We start from the raw sequence: 20,721 nt of genomic DNA on the forward strand, positions 1-20,721 counted from the left end.
CTCTCTTTGTTCCACCACATCATCCACTGCGAGGTTACCCAGTAATACACGTGTCTCGTGTTTATACTTTCTACCAGCTGCCCAAATAAAAGGGAGGCGAAGGCAGGTCCTGAGTGTTCCTGCAACGCTTACCAGCCAACTGGGATTCAGCTCCAAAGTGGTAGCCAGAGATTTCAACAAAAATGAACTTGTGGGCCACTCATGGGGTCCGGGGCTGGCTCTGATTGCAACAAGGCATCAGACAAGCCAAAGACGACGTGGCTGAAGGCCATGGAGACATGGATGCTTTGGGCTCAGGAGGGGCCACCGGTCACCTACCCAGCCATCGCTCCAAACGTGACAGCCCCACGTGGCCCGGTGGCTGTCTCCCCAACCTCTGCCGCTGGCCTGCTCCTGCTTTGGGAGGGACAGGTCTTCCTTATGGCTCATAAAAACATCCCTCACTCCAAAGTCACCCATGTTCCTGCCATCACGCGTCTAAACCATGACTTTACAACCGATGGTATCTGGGTGGGTGGCGTCAGCTTTGCAGACAATCTGCACCAAATTGCTTTCAAAGCAACCAGACACCAGCAGTACCGTGTTGTGAAACTAAAGGGAAACGATCAAGGGCTCCTAGCAACCTGCGTCCACCTGCACTTTGAGGCTCTCTTTTCTCAGATGCGCGGTGACACTGTCCCCTTAAGCCTCATGCATAGCCCATGGCATCCCCACTTCCCCAAATGTGCTGAGCATCTCTCCCAGGTCCCACAGCAGGTACGTGGCAGAGCATTACTCCCAGCCCGGTCTACCAGATGTCAGAGCCCACAGGAAGAACGTCTAGATGGTGCCAACTCAGAGCCACCGCCCCCCGGCCATGCCCAGGCCCTCCCATCGGTATTGTGCTTCTCATCCCAGTTCCCCCGCCAGCCTGAGCCTGGACATCCTAGGAACGTCTTCCCCGACCTCATGGAAAAACGGACAGAATTCTCATGTCTGCGGCTGTTTGTTGGACGTGCAGTTAGATTTCAGTGATCCCATTGTTAGGGAAAGTTGTTTCAATTGTGCGAGGCAAGGGAAATTAATTGGAGATTATAACTTCCCCGTAGCCTTCCAAGAAGGGTATTATGTCACTGTTAAAGGCACACAAGGCTAGGGCTCCACTGATCAATCTGGAGGAAGGTACAAAATGATAAGTGGAAATGTAAAGCCGAGATCAACTGTGGACCATGGAAATCCTCGTCTGTTTAAAACATGATCGGAAAACAGAAAACCCAGTGTATCTGTGTGCAGAACAGGGGGGCTGGAGGCCCACCAACCTCAGTCAGCCTGGGAGAGAGGGAGGGGTGGTCAGCGGGAGGGGGACAGAGGCCGCCTCCTTCTGTAGACTTTCCCCTGCTGTTCGGTCACAGGGAGACTCTACGTCTTATGCTTGTAATTCACAGTGCAGGGGAAAGGGCACAAAGTGCAGACAACGGCACCAGCATGTGGCCAGAGAAGACAGCGTTCCACATTCCCAGTGGCCTTCCAGACTTTGGGATCGACCCCGAGGGACAGCAAATTCAAGTGGAGCCAAGTCACAGCTCCGCCTCATGGGGGGCGTCGGCCAAGCTCTGCACATTGACGGTCATTCAGTTTCTACAACTGCCCCATGAGGCGGGCCATGGACTGACCCCTGTTACAGATGGGGAAACTGAGGTCTAGAGAGTGTGGCCGTTTCCTGGTGATCCTCAGGGTCCGCGGTAGAGGTGGGACTTGGGCCCAGGAGGCTATGCCCGCAAACACGAAGTTGTGACACTTTAATAGGTATATTGACTTGGAGCAGATCACTCCACATCTTGGAGGGTCGTTTTCCTTATCTGCCCCATGAGGGCACGAGGGTTTGCCACAATGTCATTCCCGAAATACAAACCTGCGAGAGGTACTTGCAACTTAAAATGAACGACTGATTCCCGGCAAACAGTGCTCCCTGACTCAGTTTCCAGTTTTCTGCCGCGTGCGCCTGGGCCTCCGGGCCTGTGTCTATCCCTGTCCCCCACATATGGGACCTCGGGAGCACGTGGCCCAGGTGGGTGTCTGTGTTAGTGTTTCCAATGCCGGCCTCAGCAGGACGGGCCCGCTCTTGTTTCTCCTGCTGTCCCGAGTCCGGCACCTGCAGAAACCTTGGGGACAGGTGCTGCCTTTCCGACTCATTCCAACACTGACTGGGGGCCTCAGTCCAGCTCCGTTGAAGACGGGAGGGGGCTGATGAGTGTCACGACCTTCTGAGAGGCTCAGAGAGTGAAAGCCAAGGGGAAAACCAGGAGGGAAAATAAGAATAGGCTCTAGCGCATGCGGAAGTGGAGACGAGGTCATGGGGACAGGCCGGGTGTGACGCAAGGCAGCCCCTCCAAGGACCGGCCTGCGGCTCTGTGACGTGGGGACGATCTTTGAAGTGAAGGCACATAGGGAACACGTGTCGTGGAACGCGCTCAGTCCTTCCTCCATCCTATGTCGCAAGAATGTTTCAATCATTAGACCCGAACTAAATAGAGACGTGATTTACCAAACAATGTTTCAATGACAACAGACGTGGCACCCAGCCGCGGCCTAATTCCTGCACAAGTTCCAGATAAATGACATCTTTGGACTCGGCCGAGAAAGCTCTCTCATTAGGAAGATTTGCAAACATAAAGAACTGTCACTGGAAGCCACGTAAGCGCATCACTACAAAGTCACTCACTAACTGTGGAAACGTTACCACTTAAACCAGCAACAGGAAACGGGGTCCCGGTGTCCCCCCCAAATGGATGGCAATGGTGGAAGTTCCCGCACAGTATCAGTCTTATTCCTTCCCTAGTGCCATTGCCATGGCCAACTTCTTGGCCGTTATTTATTTTTTTAATCCTTCTCCAAGAATATGTTATTGATTTTAGAGAGGGGGGCGGAGAGAGAGAAGGGAACACTGGTGCGAGAAAGAAACACACGTGGGCTGCCTCCCGTTCACATTCCAACCAGGGATTGAACCCACAACCTTTCTGCTGTATGGATGATGCTCCAACCGAGCCACCCGGCCAGGGCTCTTTACCTTCAGATGCAGTCACAAGACCAATATTCTTTTGCCAGAAAAGATTCTTTTCTAAAAAAGATATTATTTATTTATTTTTAGAGGGGGGAAGTGAAGGAGAAAGAGAGAGAAAGAAACATTGAGTGAAAAACGCAGATCAGGTGCCTCTTGTACACGCCCGGACTGGGGACTGAACCCGTAACCCAGGCATGTGCCCTGACTGGGAATCGAACCGGCGACCTTTCGCTTTGCAGGATGATGCCCAAACCACAGAGCCACACTGGTCAGGGCAAAAAATTCTTTTTAATTTCATTTTACTGTATAGCAATTTTCTAGCTGGGTATAGGTCTGAATTTGAATTTGCATTAGGACAAGATATTTAAGATTCTTGTTAACCGCTGATGTTCCACAGTGTCTTTTCAGGGGTACTTTAAGGTTCCTTTCAGATGAAATTTAGAAGCCTGTTAAACATATACAGTCATGGTGACCATTCACATCCTGAAATGAACAATAAGCAAGCAATGCTCCCCCCAGCTCATTTCAAATTTTCAGCAGATTGCAACTGGGTCTCTGGGCCTGGGCCCAGCCCTGTCTTCCGCATTTGGGATCACAGGAGCCCGTGGGCCACGGCAGTCCTGAGTCTCGCTCAGAGCGGCTGCCGGGAAAACATTGTTTGGGGGAACGGACAAACGAGATCCGCCAGCAAAGCCTGGCACGCCTACCCCAACTAATGCCTCTCCTGATACAAAAACCACTTCTCCGTGGCACTGAATGCAACCAGGGAAGGAAAATCATACTACGATATAAAAATCCAGGGACAAGCTGGAAAAAAAAAAACCTCTGTAAGTTACACGGTATAAATGAAAAGGTAACAGGTCCATCTTTTCCTTTCCATAGGACCATTAACGAGCCTCTGAGCTGTGCTCAAATATTTTAACACATGCCCCCCCCTGCCGTCGCAAGATCATTCAGCATCTTAGATGAAGTTGAGAGCTTCAGCTCAGATATTTATCAGCTGCGGCTGCAATGAAAATAAACATCAAAGCCCTGGCTGCTGTGGCTCAGTGGATTGAGCGTCGGCCTGCGAGCCAAGGGTCGCTGGTTCGATTCCCAGTCAGGGCACATGACTAGGTTGCAGGCCAGGTCCCCAGTTGGGGGCGCGAGTGAGAGGCAACCACACAGTGATGTTTCTCTCCCTCTCTTCCTCCTTTCCCCTCTCTCTAAAAGTAAAACAAACAAACAAATAAATTATTTTTTTAAAAAAAAAGAAAATAAGTATCAAGCCAGAGCAGAAGCAAAGTCCATGGCGGGGAGGATTCGTAGCAGACACGACCAGAGTTTTCCCATTCGTCCCGGGTGTAAGGGGTAACCCTCCTGGAGCCAGGTGGTCAGGCTGGGGCTGCTGTTCTTCCTACAGCGTCTGCTTTCCCGGACCTTTCCAAAAGCTCGCCAGGTTCTCACGCTTGGTCTGCAAAACCTGCTCCCTCCAGGAAAAGCCAGGAGAATGTAAAATCCCAGCATATAAATGAAGTAAAATTAGCAGGCCTGGTTTTATGCAAACACAAAACACGCATCGGACCGAAATCCAGACGAACACAGCGATCGAAAAGACACAGACCCGTTTAATCAGGACTGTGTCCAAGCTATATTGCATACAAATTAGCCTCGGCTGTGAATACATGCATTTGGGCTTTTTCCTTGGCGTACGGGACACTTATTTGCAGGGTCCGCTGACCGACTGGAATGTAAACTAATAATACAGATGGCAACACAAATTGGAAACATCCCCCAGGGGCCAGAGACAGGAAAAAGACAATGTTTCAGCTTCCTCAGTATGACAAACTTACAGAGCTAACACAATTAATTCACAGCCCGGCAAGGGGGAGAGCACCGTGCACCAGCCCAGAATAAATTACTCGGGACTGTTTTCTATTTCCTGCAGACACCGAGGACCGTCTTGTCCCTGACCAGAGACACCTCTAAGGGTCCCCGCGTTAGGAAGTACAACATTACCCACCGAGCTATACACGGTTTGTTATTTTACACAACTTTTCAAATGAAGAGCATTATGTCAAGTGAAATAAGCCAGTGAGAGAAAGAACTGAATGAACAAAATGAACTAACAAGCAAAACAGACAATCAGAGAGAGCGAGCCCAGGGTGGGGTGGGGGGGCCGGGGGGCTGGGGAGCTGGAGGAGATGGAGGGATTAAGAAAAAAAAAAAGGGGGAGAGAGAAACTCATGGACGTGAACAATAGGGAGGTGACTGCCGGGGAGGGGAGAAGCTGGTGGGGGCAGTGGAGGAGGTCATGAGGGGGTCGATCGATGGTGATGGAAGGAGGCCTGACTTGGGGTGGGGAACACACACTACACCGTACAGATGATGTGCTGTGGAACTGTGCACCCAAAACCTGTATCATTTTGTCAACCAGGGCCACCCCAATGAAGTCAATAAAAAGGAAAAAAAAAAGAGAGAGAGAGAGACCAAATTAATTTACTCATTTTACAAAATTAGGTGTGAAACTAGATCGTCTCTAGGTGAGGAATTAAGACAGATTTAAGTCCAGTATTTCATGTTATGGAGGTAACCAACAGGGAAAGTGAAAAAACTTACAGCTGCATTGGAAGACAGCCTAGTCCTGACAGGTCTGGCTCAGTAGGTTGGGTGTCAACTCACAAAGCCATAGGTCACTGGTTTGATTCCCGGTCAAGGCAAGTGCCTGGGCTGCAGGTTCAATTCCCGGTCAGGGCTTGTGTGAGAAGCAACAGATCTATGCCTCTCTCTTACATTAATGTTTCCTTCCCTCTCTTTCTCTCTCTCTTCCCCTTTCTCTACAAATATATAAAATTTTAAAAAAGAAGAAGACAATCTGACATCTAGCAAATAGAAGGGCAACAAATAAATTTGCAAAGGTAATAAAATTTTTTAAAAATGGCAGTACAATTACATTACCTGCCGGCATGGATGTAGCCACCAGAAAAATTAAAATAAAATTGTTAAATTTTAGCCCCCCGAGGAATGGAGGTAGCAGAGGCAGGGACAGAGGAAAGTGAGTTTGTGGCCAGCTCTTTGTGACAGGAGTTTATGCCTAATTTCCTACTGAATTCTTTGCCTCTTACTTATTAACTTGCCATCATCTAGAGCAGCGGTTCTCAACCTGTGGGTCACGACCCCTTTGGGGGTCGAACGACCCTTTCACACGGGTCGCCTAAGACCATCGGAAAACACACATATAATTACATATTGTTTTTATGATTTATCACTATTCTTTAATTATGTCCAATTTGTAACCATGAAAATACATCCTGCCTACCAGATATTTACATGATGATTCATAACAGTAGCAAAATGACAGTTATGAAGTAGCAACGAAAATAACTTTACGGTTGGGGGTCACCGCAGCATGAGGAACTGTATTAAGGGTCGCGGCACTAGGGAGGTTGAGAACCACTGCTCTAGAGTATTCTGTCCACTAACCCTTTCTGGAAGGCACACTTGCCGTCCATCTTCACCCAATCATGGGCTCGTTTTTGCCTTTATGATATTTTTCTGAGGCAGAAAGCATTATTAGCGTTAATATTTTTCTTGGTGGGGCATCTTTCCATGAGGCTCTTCGTCACGTTTGACTTTTCAAATTTAAATCTTCAAACTCTGTGGAATTTACTTTCACGGCTTGTGTGTAGCATGTTCTTGATCTTTTTTCTCGTGCAAGGCCAGTTGTACACCTGACTTGTATCAAGTGTTCTCCAACCCTGGTCCAGCCTATTGAAATAACATCATTTCTGCAATAAACCAACTGCCGATAGGCATGGGTCCGTTTCTGGGCTCTTTATTCCGTTCCACTGATTTGTTTGGTTATCCCTATATTAGTGCCACACCACCTGAAGTATTACGGCTTTATAATATATCTCAGGGCCTGGTAGATGACTCCCACTTGCTAGATCTACTTCAAAATTGGCTTGGCTATTCTTAGCTCTTCATTCTACTATAGGAATTTTAGGAGGACATTATTAAGTTTTGCCAAAAAAAAAAAAAAAAAAAATCCCTCTGAGATTTTGATAGGAATTGCATTTGGTTTACAGGTTAATTTAAAAGGATGGCATTTTTTCTCACACCCAGCTTGCCTGCCTGGAATATGCTCTTTCTTCATTTAATCGGAACTTTTATGTCCCTCGATTAAGGTCTTTTATTACGTTGAACTTTAGCTTTTAATTAAAAGTTTAAATTACAAGTTTAAATTGGTTTACGGTATTACATGGCAAGGCTACTTGTTTTTGTAATTGGATCATAACTAATCTTCTTACTGGTTCTCATAGTCTATAGATTTTCCTAAATTTCTGATGGAGATAAACAATTTGTGAATGCAGATAATTATGGGTTTTTTTTTTCTTTCTAACTCTTATACTTGTGATTTACTCTTTTCTTGGCTAATTGTATTGGCTAGAGTCACCAGGAAAAAACTGAATAGCACTGAGAACAGCAGGCATTTCTGTATGGTTCCCAATTTAATTTCAAGTATTTAAAAAATTTAATAGAGTATATGCTACAGGTTTTCTGTGCATACACTTTACCAGGTTCAAGGCGCTCCTTCCTACCCTCATTTTCTACAATTTGTTCTTTTATTATGAGGTTGATTGGCTGCTTTTGCAACATTTATTGAGAAAAATTATACGCTTGTCATCTTAAATTTTTTAATATGGGGAATTGATGAATTTTAAGTTAAGCCAATCTTTAGTCCCTAAAGTAAAGTGTATTTAAGTTATAATGCATTTTAATATAAGTCTCTAGAATCAATTTTCAATGATGTTTTTTGCCATTTATGCTCATTAGTGAAACTGGCTTATAACTTTCTTTTCCTCTACTTTTTAAAAATCTAGTTTTGCTATTTGTTAAGCCAGATTAAGAAAATAAAATGAGTAGTTTTCTTCTCTTTTTCTACCACTGTTTCTTGGTCTCACTAAAATTCACCTGTACAACTGTCTAAGCCTGATGTCTGTCAGAGAACAGGGAGATTTTAAACTAAGTTCTTTAATGCTTATTGCTTAATTTCACTTTTTTATGACTTCTTACATTAATATCGGCTCCTTATATTATTTATGAAAACTAGCCACTTTATCTAAACTTATCTAAACTTTCAAATACACTTGCATAAGGTTGCTACTTATGTCTAAAACCCCTTCTTTACATCATTCTGTTCCGTTTTATTTCTCTATCCATGTTATTTTATCTTCATCTATAACGACAGAGATTAATGTACTTACAAGTCTTCTCAAAGAATTTTTGCTGTTTTGACTATCTTGTTTAGATTTTAATTTCATTACTCTTCTTTTAAACTGATTTTTTGTGTGACTCGATTACAAACAGGGATTTAAATTTAACTCTGTTGTTTCTTGAGTTTGAAAACTAAACTCCGAAAAATGAACAACAAAAAATAATCCAACCTAAACACACCCTTCCCCCAAAAGTTTCCAATCCTTATTACTATTAAGAGATCAGGAAGGTCATATTTCATTTATTCAACCTACAGGACGTCTTTAGGGTGATCCGTATGCTGATTGAGACTCTCAGGGTGTGTCAGACAAGTGCCAGGTACTAAGTTTTTCATATGCCCTCCTACAGAAGGATGCAAAGGACTGTTACCGTTATTCCCATTTTAGAGGGGAAAACCCCCAGGCATGAAGACAGGTACAGCTAGCACACGGTAGACATGTATGGCAGATTGCTATGAAGAGCCACAAGCACATGACGGACAATCTTGTGTCTTTCATGGAAGCTTAGTTATGTTATTAACGGCTGCCAAAGCAGAAGAGTACTGCGATTATTACACAGCTGTGTGTTTGTGTGTGTGTGTGTGTGTGTGTGTGTGTGTGTGTGTGTGTAAAATTGCCTTTTAAAGCTCCGTGGTTTAGGAAGGCGGACTTTCCTCTTCCCTGGCTGCCTTTGCTGCCTGCCTTTCTCACGTGGCCTCTCTGTCAGCCGTCCGACATCACTCGTCAGCTCATTCATCATCTGACAGATTTAACGACTCACTCGTCATTCTGCCGTTTACGAGCCTGTCCTTCCGCAGCATCCTCCGAGGCCCAGCTGTCGCTCATTCTGACGTGCCAGCTGCCTGCCAACCTGCGCCAGCCCCACCGGCCCTTGCCGCGGTCGCTGTCATTATCTCATTTGTCAGGTCATTTCGTTCCTTTTTCCTTATTAACTTGCCTTTGCAGGTTTCCTAGACGTTTTTCTGCGATTCCCCTATAATCGCCCGGTTCGTTGGCTCATCATCCCGTGATATTACCCGTCCCTTGTCATCTGAGAGCTTTTCAGATTCCATTAGTCATGACGCACAAGCATTTGAATTGTAGCTCTTGTTCCATTAGATGAAACGCTTCCAGGTTTTGCTCTGTGGTGACTTAGAATTTGCATGAGGGTGACATTTAAATTAGCGTGTATTCACTATGGCATATAAATATCTGGAATAAAATGCCCATGTCCCTTTCATAGGAAGGAAAACCCAGGACATCAACAGTGTTTCATCAAAGATCATGGAGTAGCACTTAAAAAATATATTTCAAATATTGAATGTATTCCCCTCATTGCACAAAAATGGTGGTATGTTATCTCCCAGGTAATTGAAGAAAATTCTCTCTTTAGTCTCCCATGAATTGGTGCATTTGGTGGCATGTGTATTTTAGAAAAAAAGAGAGAGCTAAGTACTACACACGAAAGAGAACTGATCATGAAGAACATACACACACCAGATATGAGCTCGTGAGGGTCTTGCTTGGCCAGGCTGTGTGTCTATGCATGTATGCACATAAGTATGTATTTGTGCACATGAGTAACTGTGTACTGTATAGGCATGTATATACGTAAACATGGGTGAAAATGTGAGCATTATGAATATTCCAGTGTTTCTCCTGTTCATGATTTCTAGTTTCATATCACTGTGTTCAGAAAAAAATTCTTGGAATGATTTCAACTTTCTTAAATTTTCTGAACCTTGCTTTGTTATCTTACATATGATCTGTCCTGGAGGAGGTTAGATTTGTGCCTGAGAAGAACACATCATCTGCCGCTGTTGGATGGAATGGCATGTATACGTCTGTTAGGTGTACTTGATCTAAGTAAATTCATTTGATCTAAGTTAAGTTTGTCTTAGTCATTATATGTTTGTTAGGCCCATGTGGACATAATTCACGTCCAATGTTTCCCTACTGATCTTCTGTCTGGATGAGCTATTCATTGTTGAAAGCGGGGTGCTAAGGCCCCCCACTATGACTGTATTGATGTTGGTTTCTCCATTCAGTTCTGTCAGTGTTTGTGTAATATACTGAGGTGCTCCATTGTTGGGTGCATATGTTTTCAATTGTTAGAGCCTCTTGATGAATTGAGCCCTTTATTTATATAGTGACCTTCTTGGTCTCTTGTGACCGTTCTTGAGTTAAAAGTCTCTTTTATCTGATATAAGTATAGCTACACTTTGTCTCTTTTGGTTTCTATTTACATGGGACACGGTTTTCCATCCTTTCCCTTTCAGCTTACACGTGTCCTTAAAGCTGAAGCAAATCACTTGTTCACCTTGCTTTATTATTTGTATAGCTGGGTCTTGCTGTATTGTTCATTCCTCCACTCTATGCCTTTTCATTTTAATCTATTACATTTAAAGTAATTATCAATAGGTAAGAGCTTTTTAATGCCATCTTATTAGCTGTTACTTTTGGTTATTTTTTGTTTTTTAATTTCCCTTGCTCCTTTCTTCTTCCCTCACTGTCTTCCTTTCTTCCTTTGTAAATTTTTACATTTTTCCTAGTAGTATGCTTTGAGTCCCTTCCCTTTGGTTTTCTGCATCTCATGTGGGTTTTTGCTTTGTGGTGACTATGAGGCTCACGCAGAATATCTTACAGGTGTAACAGTCTCCTTGAAGCTGATCCCAACTTAATTTCAATCACATACAATAACTCTAGCCTTTCACTCCCCCCCCCCAACATTTTGTTTTGGGCCAATACACATCTTTTGTATTATATACCCATAACGAATGATTGTAGCTATGGTTATTTTTCATACTTTCGTCCTTTAACCTTTATACTAAAGTGATTAACACATCACCATATTACAGTATTAGATTATTCTGAATTTGACTATATACTTATTTCTGCCACTATGTTTTATATTTTCCTATGCTTTCATAGTACTAATTATTGTCATTTCATTACTGCTTGAAGAACTTTTTCTAGCATTTCTTATAAGACAGGTCTAGTGGTGATAAACTCCCTTAGCTTTTGTGTGCCTAAGAAAATCTTCATATTTCCTTTATTTTTGAAGGACAACTTTGCCGGGTAAAGTATTCTTGGTTGGCAGTTGTTGTTTTTCTTTCTTTCTTCCAGTCCTTTGAATATATCATCCCGTTGTCTCCTGGCTTACACAGTTTCTGCTGAGAAATCAGCTTATGGTCTTGTGGAGGTTTCCTTGTACACAAGAATTTTTTTCCCTTGCTGCTTTTAAAATTCTCTCTTTACCTTTGATTTTATTGTTTTTAATTTATTTTTAGAGAGAGAGGACAGGAGGGAGAAAGAGAGAAACACTGATCAGTTGCCTCTTGCACACCACCAACTGGGGACCTGGCCTGCAACCCAGGCGTGTGCCCTGACTGGGAATTGAACCGGTGACCTTTCACTTTGTAGGACGACACCCAACCCAATGCTGCACATCAGTCATGGCCCTATAATGTATATCTATTAGGTAGATACATCAAGACCTATGTTTGTTAACACCACCACACATGTAAGAAAGGCATACCATTTCATACTCCCTCCTGAAGTCAGTCTGCAAATAATCAGTGTAACTGATTTTAAACATTTCTATTGGTCATTAGATCATACTGCCTATATAGTGCTAACTTAAAATCAATTTCAATTAATTTTTCTATCAATTGTTCATCAAAGTGAATACAGCAAAACAATCAAATTTGATATCTTTGTATCTTCTTTTCATTCCTAATCAGAATCTTTGTATTTTAATAAAAATTGGAACCTATGACAATTTGATTTAATACACAGGAAGTCAGGGTAAAATATGGCTGTTCCAATATCACCATTTCTTATTACAGAGCATAAAAGTATTCAGAGAGCAAAGACAAGGTCCATGAGTAATATTCTTCATTAAAAGAGGCTGGACATTTGAAAGAAAATCTGATAACTAATAGCCTGTACGTTACAATTTTAAAAACCTGGATAAGCACAGACAGTTCTTCAGAACAGCATATTAAATTCACTTCCAATTAGTATAGTTCAGCATTTTAGTCATAGGACTTGTATGCTTGGTAATACTTTTAAAATTAACTGTGCCACAGACAGACATATCCCATACTTCTCAGCCATAATAATTTTTCTAATGCTATATCTTTATAACAGTAATTGCCTTCTTTCTGAAAGAATACGCATTTTGAATCTAGAGACACTTCATTTATGACTTTTCTTATATTAGCACTACCTCAGTGTATTAGATTTATTTTCTTAACGACTTTTTTTTCTATTAGGAGATCGTGAAGAACCCAGGGCAAAGGAAGTGCATTAGGAAGAGAGGAGTATTAGAGGAAGCGGAAATTTCTAAGGTGGACATAAGACAACTCTCATCAAGAACAGACTATACAGGAGAGCCTCCATTTCCTCTGAACCATGGAAGCTCTTGACGTGTCTTTGCAAACAAAAGGCTGTGAAATTTGCAAGACTTGTCATTGATAAAGTGAATTCAATGGCCAACAGAGCAAAACATACGTTAAGATTGTCACGAGTCGCTGCACCTCCTACGTTCAATACCTCCTCGCGGGTCTGCATCAGCCAACCAGAACATCCTGCTTATACCACTTGGACCAGGAGACAGAAGGTCCTCTCTTTAAAAAAAAAAAAAAAAAAATCCTCACCCAAGAGTATGTTTCTTGATTTGAGAGAGAGAGAAAGGGAGAGATAGAGAAACATTGACGTGAGAGAGAAACATCAATCGATCAGTTGCCTCCCATACATGCCCTGACTGGGATCGAACCCGCCACTTTTTGGTCTATGGGACGGCGCTCCAACCCACGGAGCCACACCAGCCAGGGCTGTGTGTGTACACTCAAGTAAAATATATTGAAGAGAGGCCACATCCGTGACTATAAGGAACCCCCAAAGTAGGTTTACAATGAATTTTCTGAATAAATAATGATGTTGAATATATCTCCATGAAATATATTAACCTTTAACTCATCTAGGTTTTTAAATAGCAGATTAAAGTTATAGTTAAGCTCAGTTCATGGGCTTGAAAGAAAGCCCTGCAGGCTTCCCACTCCTTGTATTAAAGGTGAAAGTGATTCCCAGCGTTCCCCCCCACCCCCACAAAACATGGCCAAATAGATGAATCCGTAGTGCGACCAGGAGTGAATTTCTGACGGCACAGCAGGAAACGTATCCGTTAGCACAAAAATTCAGACACGCTTTTAAAAAGAAGTTAAGATATGCAGCGTATGATTTTAAGCTTCCTTGCATTGGAAACTGATCAGCATAGCAATGAAGAGAGAAAAGCGGCCCGGATCCAGGCCCAAGTTCATTTGCCAGGCAGGTCCGGCTCCTGGGCATCTGCATGTTTCATTAAATACTGCAGTTGAGAAAAACAGAAATAACAGCATTCAAGCGAAAGGAAGAAGCAATCAAAGCTATTTTTTTTTCATCAGTTCTCGGTAGGTTTCCAATAGAGCTGACACTATGATAGGAATCAGGCCTCGTTTCTCCAGACGGGGGACTAAAGATCAGATGCTTATTTCTACCACTCCTGGGTCAGCTCCCGAGAACTGAGCTGCAGATGACTGGGCATGTTCTCTCGGGCACCCAGGATGGGGGGGTCCTGGCGCCACACCCTGGGTCCATCGGAACGCTCCCTGACGCCTAAGAGCAACCCAGACGGCTGCTGGAATGAATTCAAAATCATGCAAGTCCTCTTGTTTGAGAAAAGAAAATAGAAAGAAAAATAATCGTCTTCTATTTGGCTGCTTCTGACGAACAAGAAAACCATGAAATAATAAATTGGACATAAAAGTATTTTATTTAGCCTGAACTGCCAAGGAAGCTGGATTTCTGCCTCACTAAGCTACAGAAAGATATCTGTTAAACGTAAAGTCTCCAGCAAGGCACAGGGGTGCAGTGATTAAGGGAGGGGCCCGTCGTCCTGGGCTGGTGCCCTACCTGCCACTTACCCCACACACCTGTCCTGGGCCTTGGTCCTCCTTTGCGTGGGAGGGTAACAGAGGGACCCTGTGGGAAGCCGGGGTGCTTGGTGGTGGCAAATGTAGCTCAGCCCCAGAGTGGAAAACCCCTGGGAGCGTGGCGGCACGCAGGACCCATGCCACGCACCGGTTTTCCCGTGGGGGACCGGGCCTGCGTTTCTATAATAGTTAAGAAGCTTGCTTTCTGCTAAAGGACCCCCTCATCCTGGGCTGAGAACAACAGATGTTCAGCGTGTAACCCTGACCCAGTCTCTTAGAGCCTATTCTGGGCCAAGGTCTAAGAACAGGATGCGGCTAGACAAGTTATCCTTATCATCCATGCATGTGTAACATTCTTTTCTCTAATATGTAAAAGTAATAACCATAAAAGGCAATGATGGGCACTATGATTCACAATTTCCTTGGATGTCATCCACCTAAGAAATCAATAAAAGCCTGTTCAGGCAGGGGCGAACTGCGCGTTCCCCTCTAGAAAGTGGCCAGGTCTGTCCCCTCTTCTCCACAGGACTCTTGCAGTCGCTGTGCATTTATTCCCTCACCCACAACGCCGTGGACTCTGCTGGTCAGAGGTCCGTGACAGGGCCCCACCAGGGGGTCATGACCACTAAGGGTTTGCAGCTACTCTAAGAGTTAGCAGGTGGCCCACTCTCTCCCTCTGAGAGGGTACTATCCCTTTAATAAATCTCCTCTGCCTCTTAAAAAAAAAAAGGAAAACCAAGTGTTTAAATAAGAAGGGCCTGGTACCCAGTGTGTTGCAAAGCACATCCGTGCTTGTCGCTATGGAAGTAAACGGAATTGATGCGATAGCTCTGGAGTCCCATGCGTTTCAGGGGCTCACGGTGTCCTGGCGGGCAGGATGCAGCAACCCTGGCCGAGAGGCTCAGAGCCTCGGCTCTGGGGGTACACCACCCAGGTTTACCCCCGAGCTCTGCCACGGACCTGCCGCCACACCTCGGGCCTGACGATGAAACCCACCTCACATACTGGTACTTGGAAGAGAGCCTGGAACTTGGAGAATGATCAAGAAACATCAGCAACGATTGCTGTCATCACCATTGTCACCACCGTCCGCATCTGCCCAGGCCCAGCCCAGTGCCAGGTACCCCTGAGCCTTCACAATGGACGATGAAGTTGTGGGCAGAGAGGGGACATGCAGCTCTGCCTGGTGGAAGATCAACTCAGGGGCTCCTTCCGGGGCCCGCCTCCTCTCCTAGGAAGCCTCAGCAGGTCCCTCCAGTAGCAGGGACCTCCCAGTCCCACAGATCCCAAAGATGGCCTTCCCATCCCGGGCAAAACCAATTAGGATGCGGTGGGGGGCAGGGAACTATGACCTGCACCATACACACCCCAGCCCTGGAAAAAAAGAAAACCAACCAACCACACCGACTGTATACAATAATCCACAGAGTGCCTCTTTTGTAAATATGAACAGAATAACCAAGGTTGGGCTAACCCTAGAGTAGAGCAAATATCATGAACAAGGACAGAAAGAGGCCAGCTGACCTGGGGAGAAGGTGAGAACACAAGGGGACCGAGAAACGTCGATGTGAGAGAGAAGCATCGATCGGTGGCTTCCCACATGCACGCAGAGTGGGGATCGGTGCCCAGACCAGAGATAGGGCACGTCTGGACCAGAGATCACACATACCCACACCCGGAATGGGAATCGAACCCACAGCCTAGGTATGTGCCCCAGCTGGGGACCGAACCTGCAACCCAGGCAGGTGCCCTGATGGGGAATCAAACCCACAACCTTTCCGTTTATGGGACAACATCCAACCAACTGAGCCACATCAGCCAGGGTGAAAATTTCTCTTTAAAAACATTTTTTTTTTTTGAGCAGGAAATGCCTCTTCTGAGCTTACGTATCGTGGAAGAAGAGTCTCCACGGAATTTACGCCCAAACTCTCTTCCCAGTACCTGGATGGAACCTGTCATGGCTACTGTCATGAAGGAGGCGGGACTTACAACGCACGGGTTTGTGTTTCTCCTATTTCCACTCCTCTCTGGCCCATGTCATTCTCTCCCAGTCTAAGCAGCTTAAAGAAGAGATTTTAAATAATTGATCCATCTGGAATGGGCAAAACCTCTTCCACTAGTACAGACGCGGACACATAAATATATTAATGCAGATGCTGAGAAAAACATGCCTGCAAATCGATAGACAAGAATTTGCTTGGGGTACATCTGGGACGGAGAAACCCGCATCCTCTCTCCAGGCCTCCCCAGGATGAGGCCAAAGTCACGCGAGAGACTCCTTTCTTCACCCTTCTCCTCTTGTAAACATCCCTTGCACAGAGGGGCCCCGTCTCCAAAACTCACAGAAAGCTGACATTTCTTGGCTTCAGCTCAAGCATGTCCTGTTTGCGATCACACGCAAGTGTATGTCTGCGCACGAATGTGTTCGCGCGGTTACATGAAATGCTTGCGTCCACACATATTAAAATGTCTTTGTTCGTGGCACGTCCTCGTTGGAGGGGCCCGGGACGGGAGGCACGGGAAGAGGCACGCTCTTGGAAGCACAACAGGCCAGGGGCACAGGGCTTATCCCTGACGGCACTTCCAGCAAAGCAGCCCGAACGCTCTGCCCTCCCTTCCCTCTGCAGCCACAGCCCAGATCGGAGGCCGCCATACAGACCGGGTGCCACTTACCACGAGGGAGAGAGGCCTTTTCCAGGAGACAACGCCAATGAGTCCTGACAGCAGCACCTGCAATGACAAACAGGCGGGTCAGACGCCATGAAGCCTTTAACCAGCCACTGAAACAGGATCGGCCATTTCGGCCTGAAGAAGGATCGGTGCCAGAAGGCTGCACCCACACACCAGTAGGTTACGGGGAGGACCCCCGGCCACCCAGACGCTCACAGCCCACAGCCCCTGGGGGGGCACCGGAGCCCATGTGCTTTGGGGGAAGAGCCTCCACCAACCAGGTCCTTCTTCCACTCTGGTCCTGGATGTTATTTGGCTGCAAGATTTCAAAATCACCCAGAGGACGGGAAACACTGCTTTTGGGAAGAGCGGAGATGTCCCCTCACACTCGCCACCGAGCTACCTGCCTTCCCTGTCGGGACGCAGACACAGAAGGCTCCCTGTGACCTGCGTCCCGAGGCCTCCTGTGGGTCATTGTCCGGCCCACGAGCCAAAAGCACACCTACTCTCTCCCCGCTCAACCCAGTCTCCCTCTTGCCAGCTCTACCTTCCACAGCAGCCCCCCTCCTTCTGGTCACTCAATTGCCAGGGACAGTCCCCTCTCCTTCACCCCAACATCCCACCAGGCACAGTGAGGAGGAGGAGGAGGCCATGGTTCCCCCCGCAATGGAGCACTATTCCAGGAGGCCCCATTGTAAGTAAGGCCCTGGTGTTTCCACGCGAGGTCGCCCCTGAAGATCAATCACCTGACTTTCCATGGTGGGCACAGGCTGGGCAGTCAGGGGCCAAGCTCGAGGGGCTTGGTTACACTTCCCCTGGGAGGCCGAAAGGACTGACCTCAGACCTGAAAGGAGAAGGTGCCGCTGAACTGACTGACCCGCAGGGTCCCTTGGGGACAGACCCCATTCACCCTCACACACGTCCGCAGAGGACAGGACCGCGTCTCAGACCCAACACCCCATCCCACCGAGCACAGTGCCCGTCTGAGGAGGATCGCCAAAACGATTTGCACAATCTTTTACATGTTTATACGAAGGACTTTTGAATCTTATTCACGCAAAAAAACAAAACAGAAAAAAACAGATGAACCAAAGAGAGCTCCATAGAGCTCTTCCCCCAACCACGTACATATGTGTCCTTCCTTCAACACCCGCACATCTTCCAAACCAGTCCTTGCTGATGGAGGTTGTTCACACCCTCCTTCCCCACAGCCCTTCTTAAATGTCAGCTCCAACCCCCAGGGAAGTCCATCCGTGTCTCTCTGAGGCCAAGTCTCATCGTTCTTCTTCTGCAATGTCCTTAAACCTTCTCTTCCCGTCCATTCCCAATGCTCGTCTATCAGTACGTCCCCTCTGGCGCCGGTTCTTCCTCCGCCACAAAGGCACAGGTTCCCGAGTCATTTTAGAATCAGATTAAATTGTCATCTGTCATCAGGAGATGCTGCTCGGACTCTCCCCGTCCTCTCGCGCTGGACGTTTCCAGCCCGGATCTTACCTCTCCCCCTCCCAACCGGCTTCTTCCGATGAAGTCCAAATTTCTGCCCACAATAGCATCGTGATCTGCGCTCACCGTCCTGGTCGGTGGCCCGTCGTTTGTGACCCTGGCTCAGTTCTTCTCGACGTCCCTCCAGTCACTTGTTGTTCTCTGTCCCCTCGGCCGAACAATGGCCCTCATTGCTCACCTGCCTCTGTCCCCGCTGCGGAGCCGTCCGGGACACCTCCGAGGCTGAATCTCATCTCCCTGGACTGATCACCCAGACCTACAAAAATGTGGCCCCCCGATTTCCCACCAGCACCCCCTTAAGCGACCCTCCACTCTGGGCAGCTGGGGTGACCTTGGCAATGGAGTAGACCTGCACAAAAGCCATTGCATTGGCCACTGACGAGGCCTAGAACTCCCGGAGGCTGTCCGCCCTCTACACGCACCTTCCTTGATGGCCCAGCATCCCTTCCTGGTAACCCAGCCCTCGGGCTCCCTGTCCCAGCCCCACCCCTCTCTCTTCCCTCAGACGAATGGCCAAGTTCTGGGGCCCTGGCTCTGATGCCCCCGTCTCCCCAGGACGAGTCCTCCGTGGAGTGTCCTTTATTTTCCTGACACCCACCGCGTTCAGACTAAGCCTGGAGAGAGGATGGGAAGGAAGACCTCCCAGGAAACATCCATTCATATGCTGCCTTTTACTTCCCATTTCTACCATATGAAAATTTTTTTAAAGATTAAAAAACTTAGAAGATTTTACTTATTTAGAGAGAGGGGAAGGGAGGGAGAAAGAGAGGGAAAGAAACATCAGTGTGTGGTTGCCTCTAGTGCGCCCCCAACTAGGGACCTGGCCCACAACCCAGGCCTGTGCCCTGACTGGGAATCAAACTGGCTACCCTTTGGTTCACAGGCCAGTGCTCAATCCACTGAGCCACACCAGCCAGGGCCCATATGAAATTTCACCTTCTCTTCAAGATGTGGCCCAAAGCCTTCTCACTCACAAAGGGCCTATGGATGCAAGCGTACCCGGGGCCCCACTAATGCCCTAAACCACCACCAGACCCCTCAAGGAGTCTAATAAGCTCATTCAGAACTCTGCGATCTCTTCTAAACCAAAGTTCATAAAACTATCAAAACTCTACAATGACTGAGCCACTTGTAACAGAGATTTTATTGGACACCCACAAACCTCCCAAGAGTTGGCAGTTTGTAAACACAAAGCAAGTTAATGCCACTAATTTTAGGCTGCAGTAAGAATTCTTGACACGTCCTACCTTCCTTACCAAGTCATCATTCAATGAACCAATCCCCTCCACTAACTACTTCTGACCAACATGGATGATCTGCTTATTGAAGACAATTGGTACTTTTAAATATCATCAATAACTGTAAATTGGGAATGGATCCAATTCCCCTATCCAAAGAAATAAAAACCCATCAAACTCAGTGTGGCACGCAGGTTCTAAGGTGAGCCCTAGTGACCCATGAGAATGAATATGATGGACTCTCCAGTGACACCATGAATTGTCCTTGTGCCGGCCATAGCTTGAATTCAGCCTTGTGAGACCCTGGCCCACTGACCCAAATAAGCCATGTTCGTGACCCAAGAAAACTGTGAGATACTAAACAGATGCTGTGTTAAGCTATAAAGCTGGGGCCGTTTTTAAAAAGATTTTACTTATTTTTAGAGAGAGGGGAAGGGAAGGAGAAAGAGAGGGAGAGAAACACCAATGTGTGGTTGCCTCTTGCATGGCGCCCAACTGGGGACCTGGCCCGCAACCCAGGCACGTGCCCCGACAAGGAATAGAACCAGCGACGCCCTTGTTTGCAGGCTGGTGCTCAATCCACCAAGCCACACCAGCCAGGGCGCTTGTGGCCATTTGCTACACTGTGATGGAAAACTCATTGTTACGGGACAGATGAATGTGTGTGTCCTTACCAAATCTACATGGTGAAGCCCTAAACCCCACCCCCATTGCGATCGTATTTGGGCCGTCATGATGGGATTCGAGGCCTTCTAGGAAGAGAAGGAGAAAGTGATCTTTGTCTCTTGCAATGCGTACCCTATGGATAGGCCATGGGGCTTGGGGGGGGGGGGAGCAGAGTAGTGAGATATAGCAAGAAGGTGACCGTCTACAAGCTAGGAAGAGACCCTTCCTGAACCAGACCGTGCGGCACCCTGGCCTCAGACTCCCAGCCTCCAGAACTGTGCGTAACACATAACACATGTAGTTGTTGAAGACGCCCAGACTGATATTTTCTTACAGCAGCCCAAGTTGACTAATACATCCAGAACAGGATACTAGGTTCTTGTCCCCAAATATCC

At 46.5% G+C, this 20,721-nt stretch overlaps 1 protein-coding gene across 1 annotated transcript in view; it reads right to left on the reverse strand.

Moving 5' to 3' along the window:
• The window catches only part of ENTREP2 (endosomal transmembrane epsin interactor 2), a 166,829-nt gene that overhangs the window by 76,325 nt on the left and 69,783 nt on the right, over positions 1-20,721 (reverse strand). Inside the window, exon 2 of the mRNA XM_090263642.1 lies at positions 16,923-16,979. Coding sequence (XP_090119768.1) covers positions 16,923-16,979 — 57 coding nt within the window. The remainder of the gene's footprint in view (positions 1-16,922; positions 16,980-20,721) is intronic.

This window comes from Furipterus horrens, unplaced genomic scaffold, assembly GCF_987537825.1.
Source record: "Furipterus horrens unplaced genomic scaffold, mFurHor1.1.pri manual_scaffold_16, whole genome shotgun sequence".
In the NCBI taxonomy this organism is placed as follows: Eukaryota; Metazoa; Chordata; class Mammalia; order Chiroptera; family Furipteridae; genus Furipterus; species Furipterus horrens.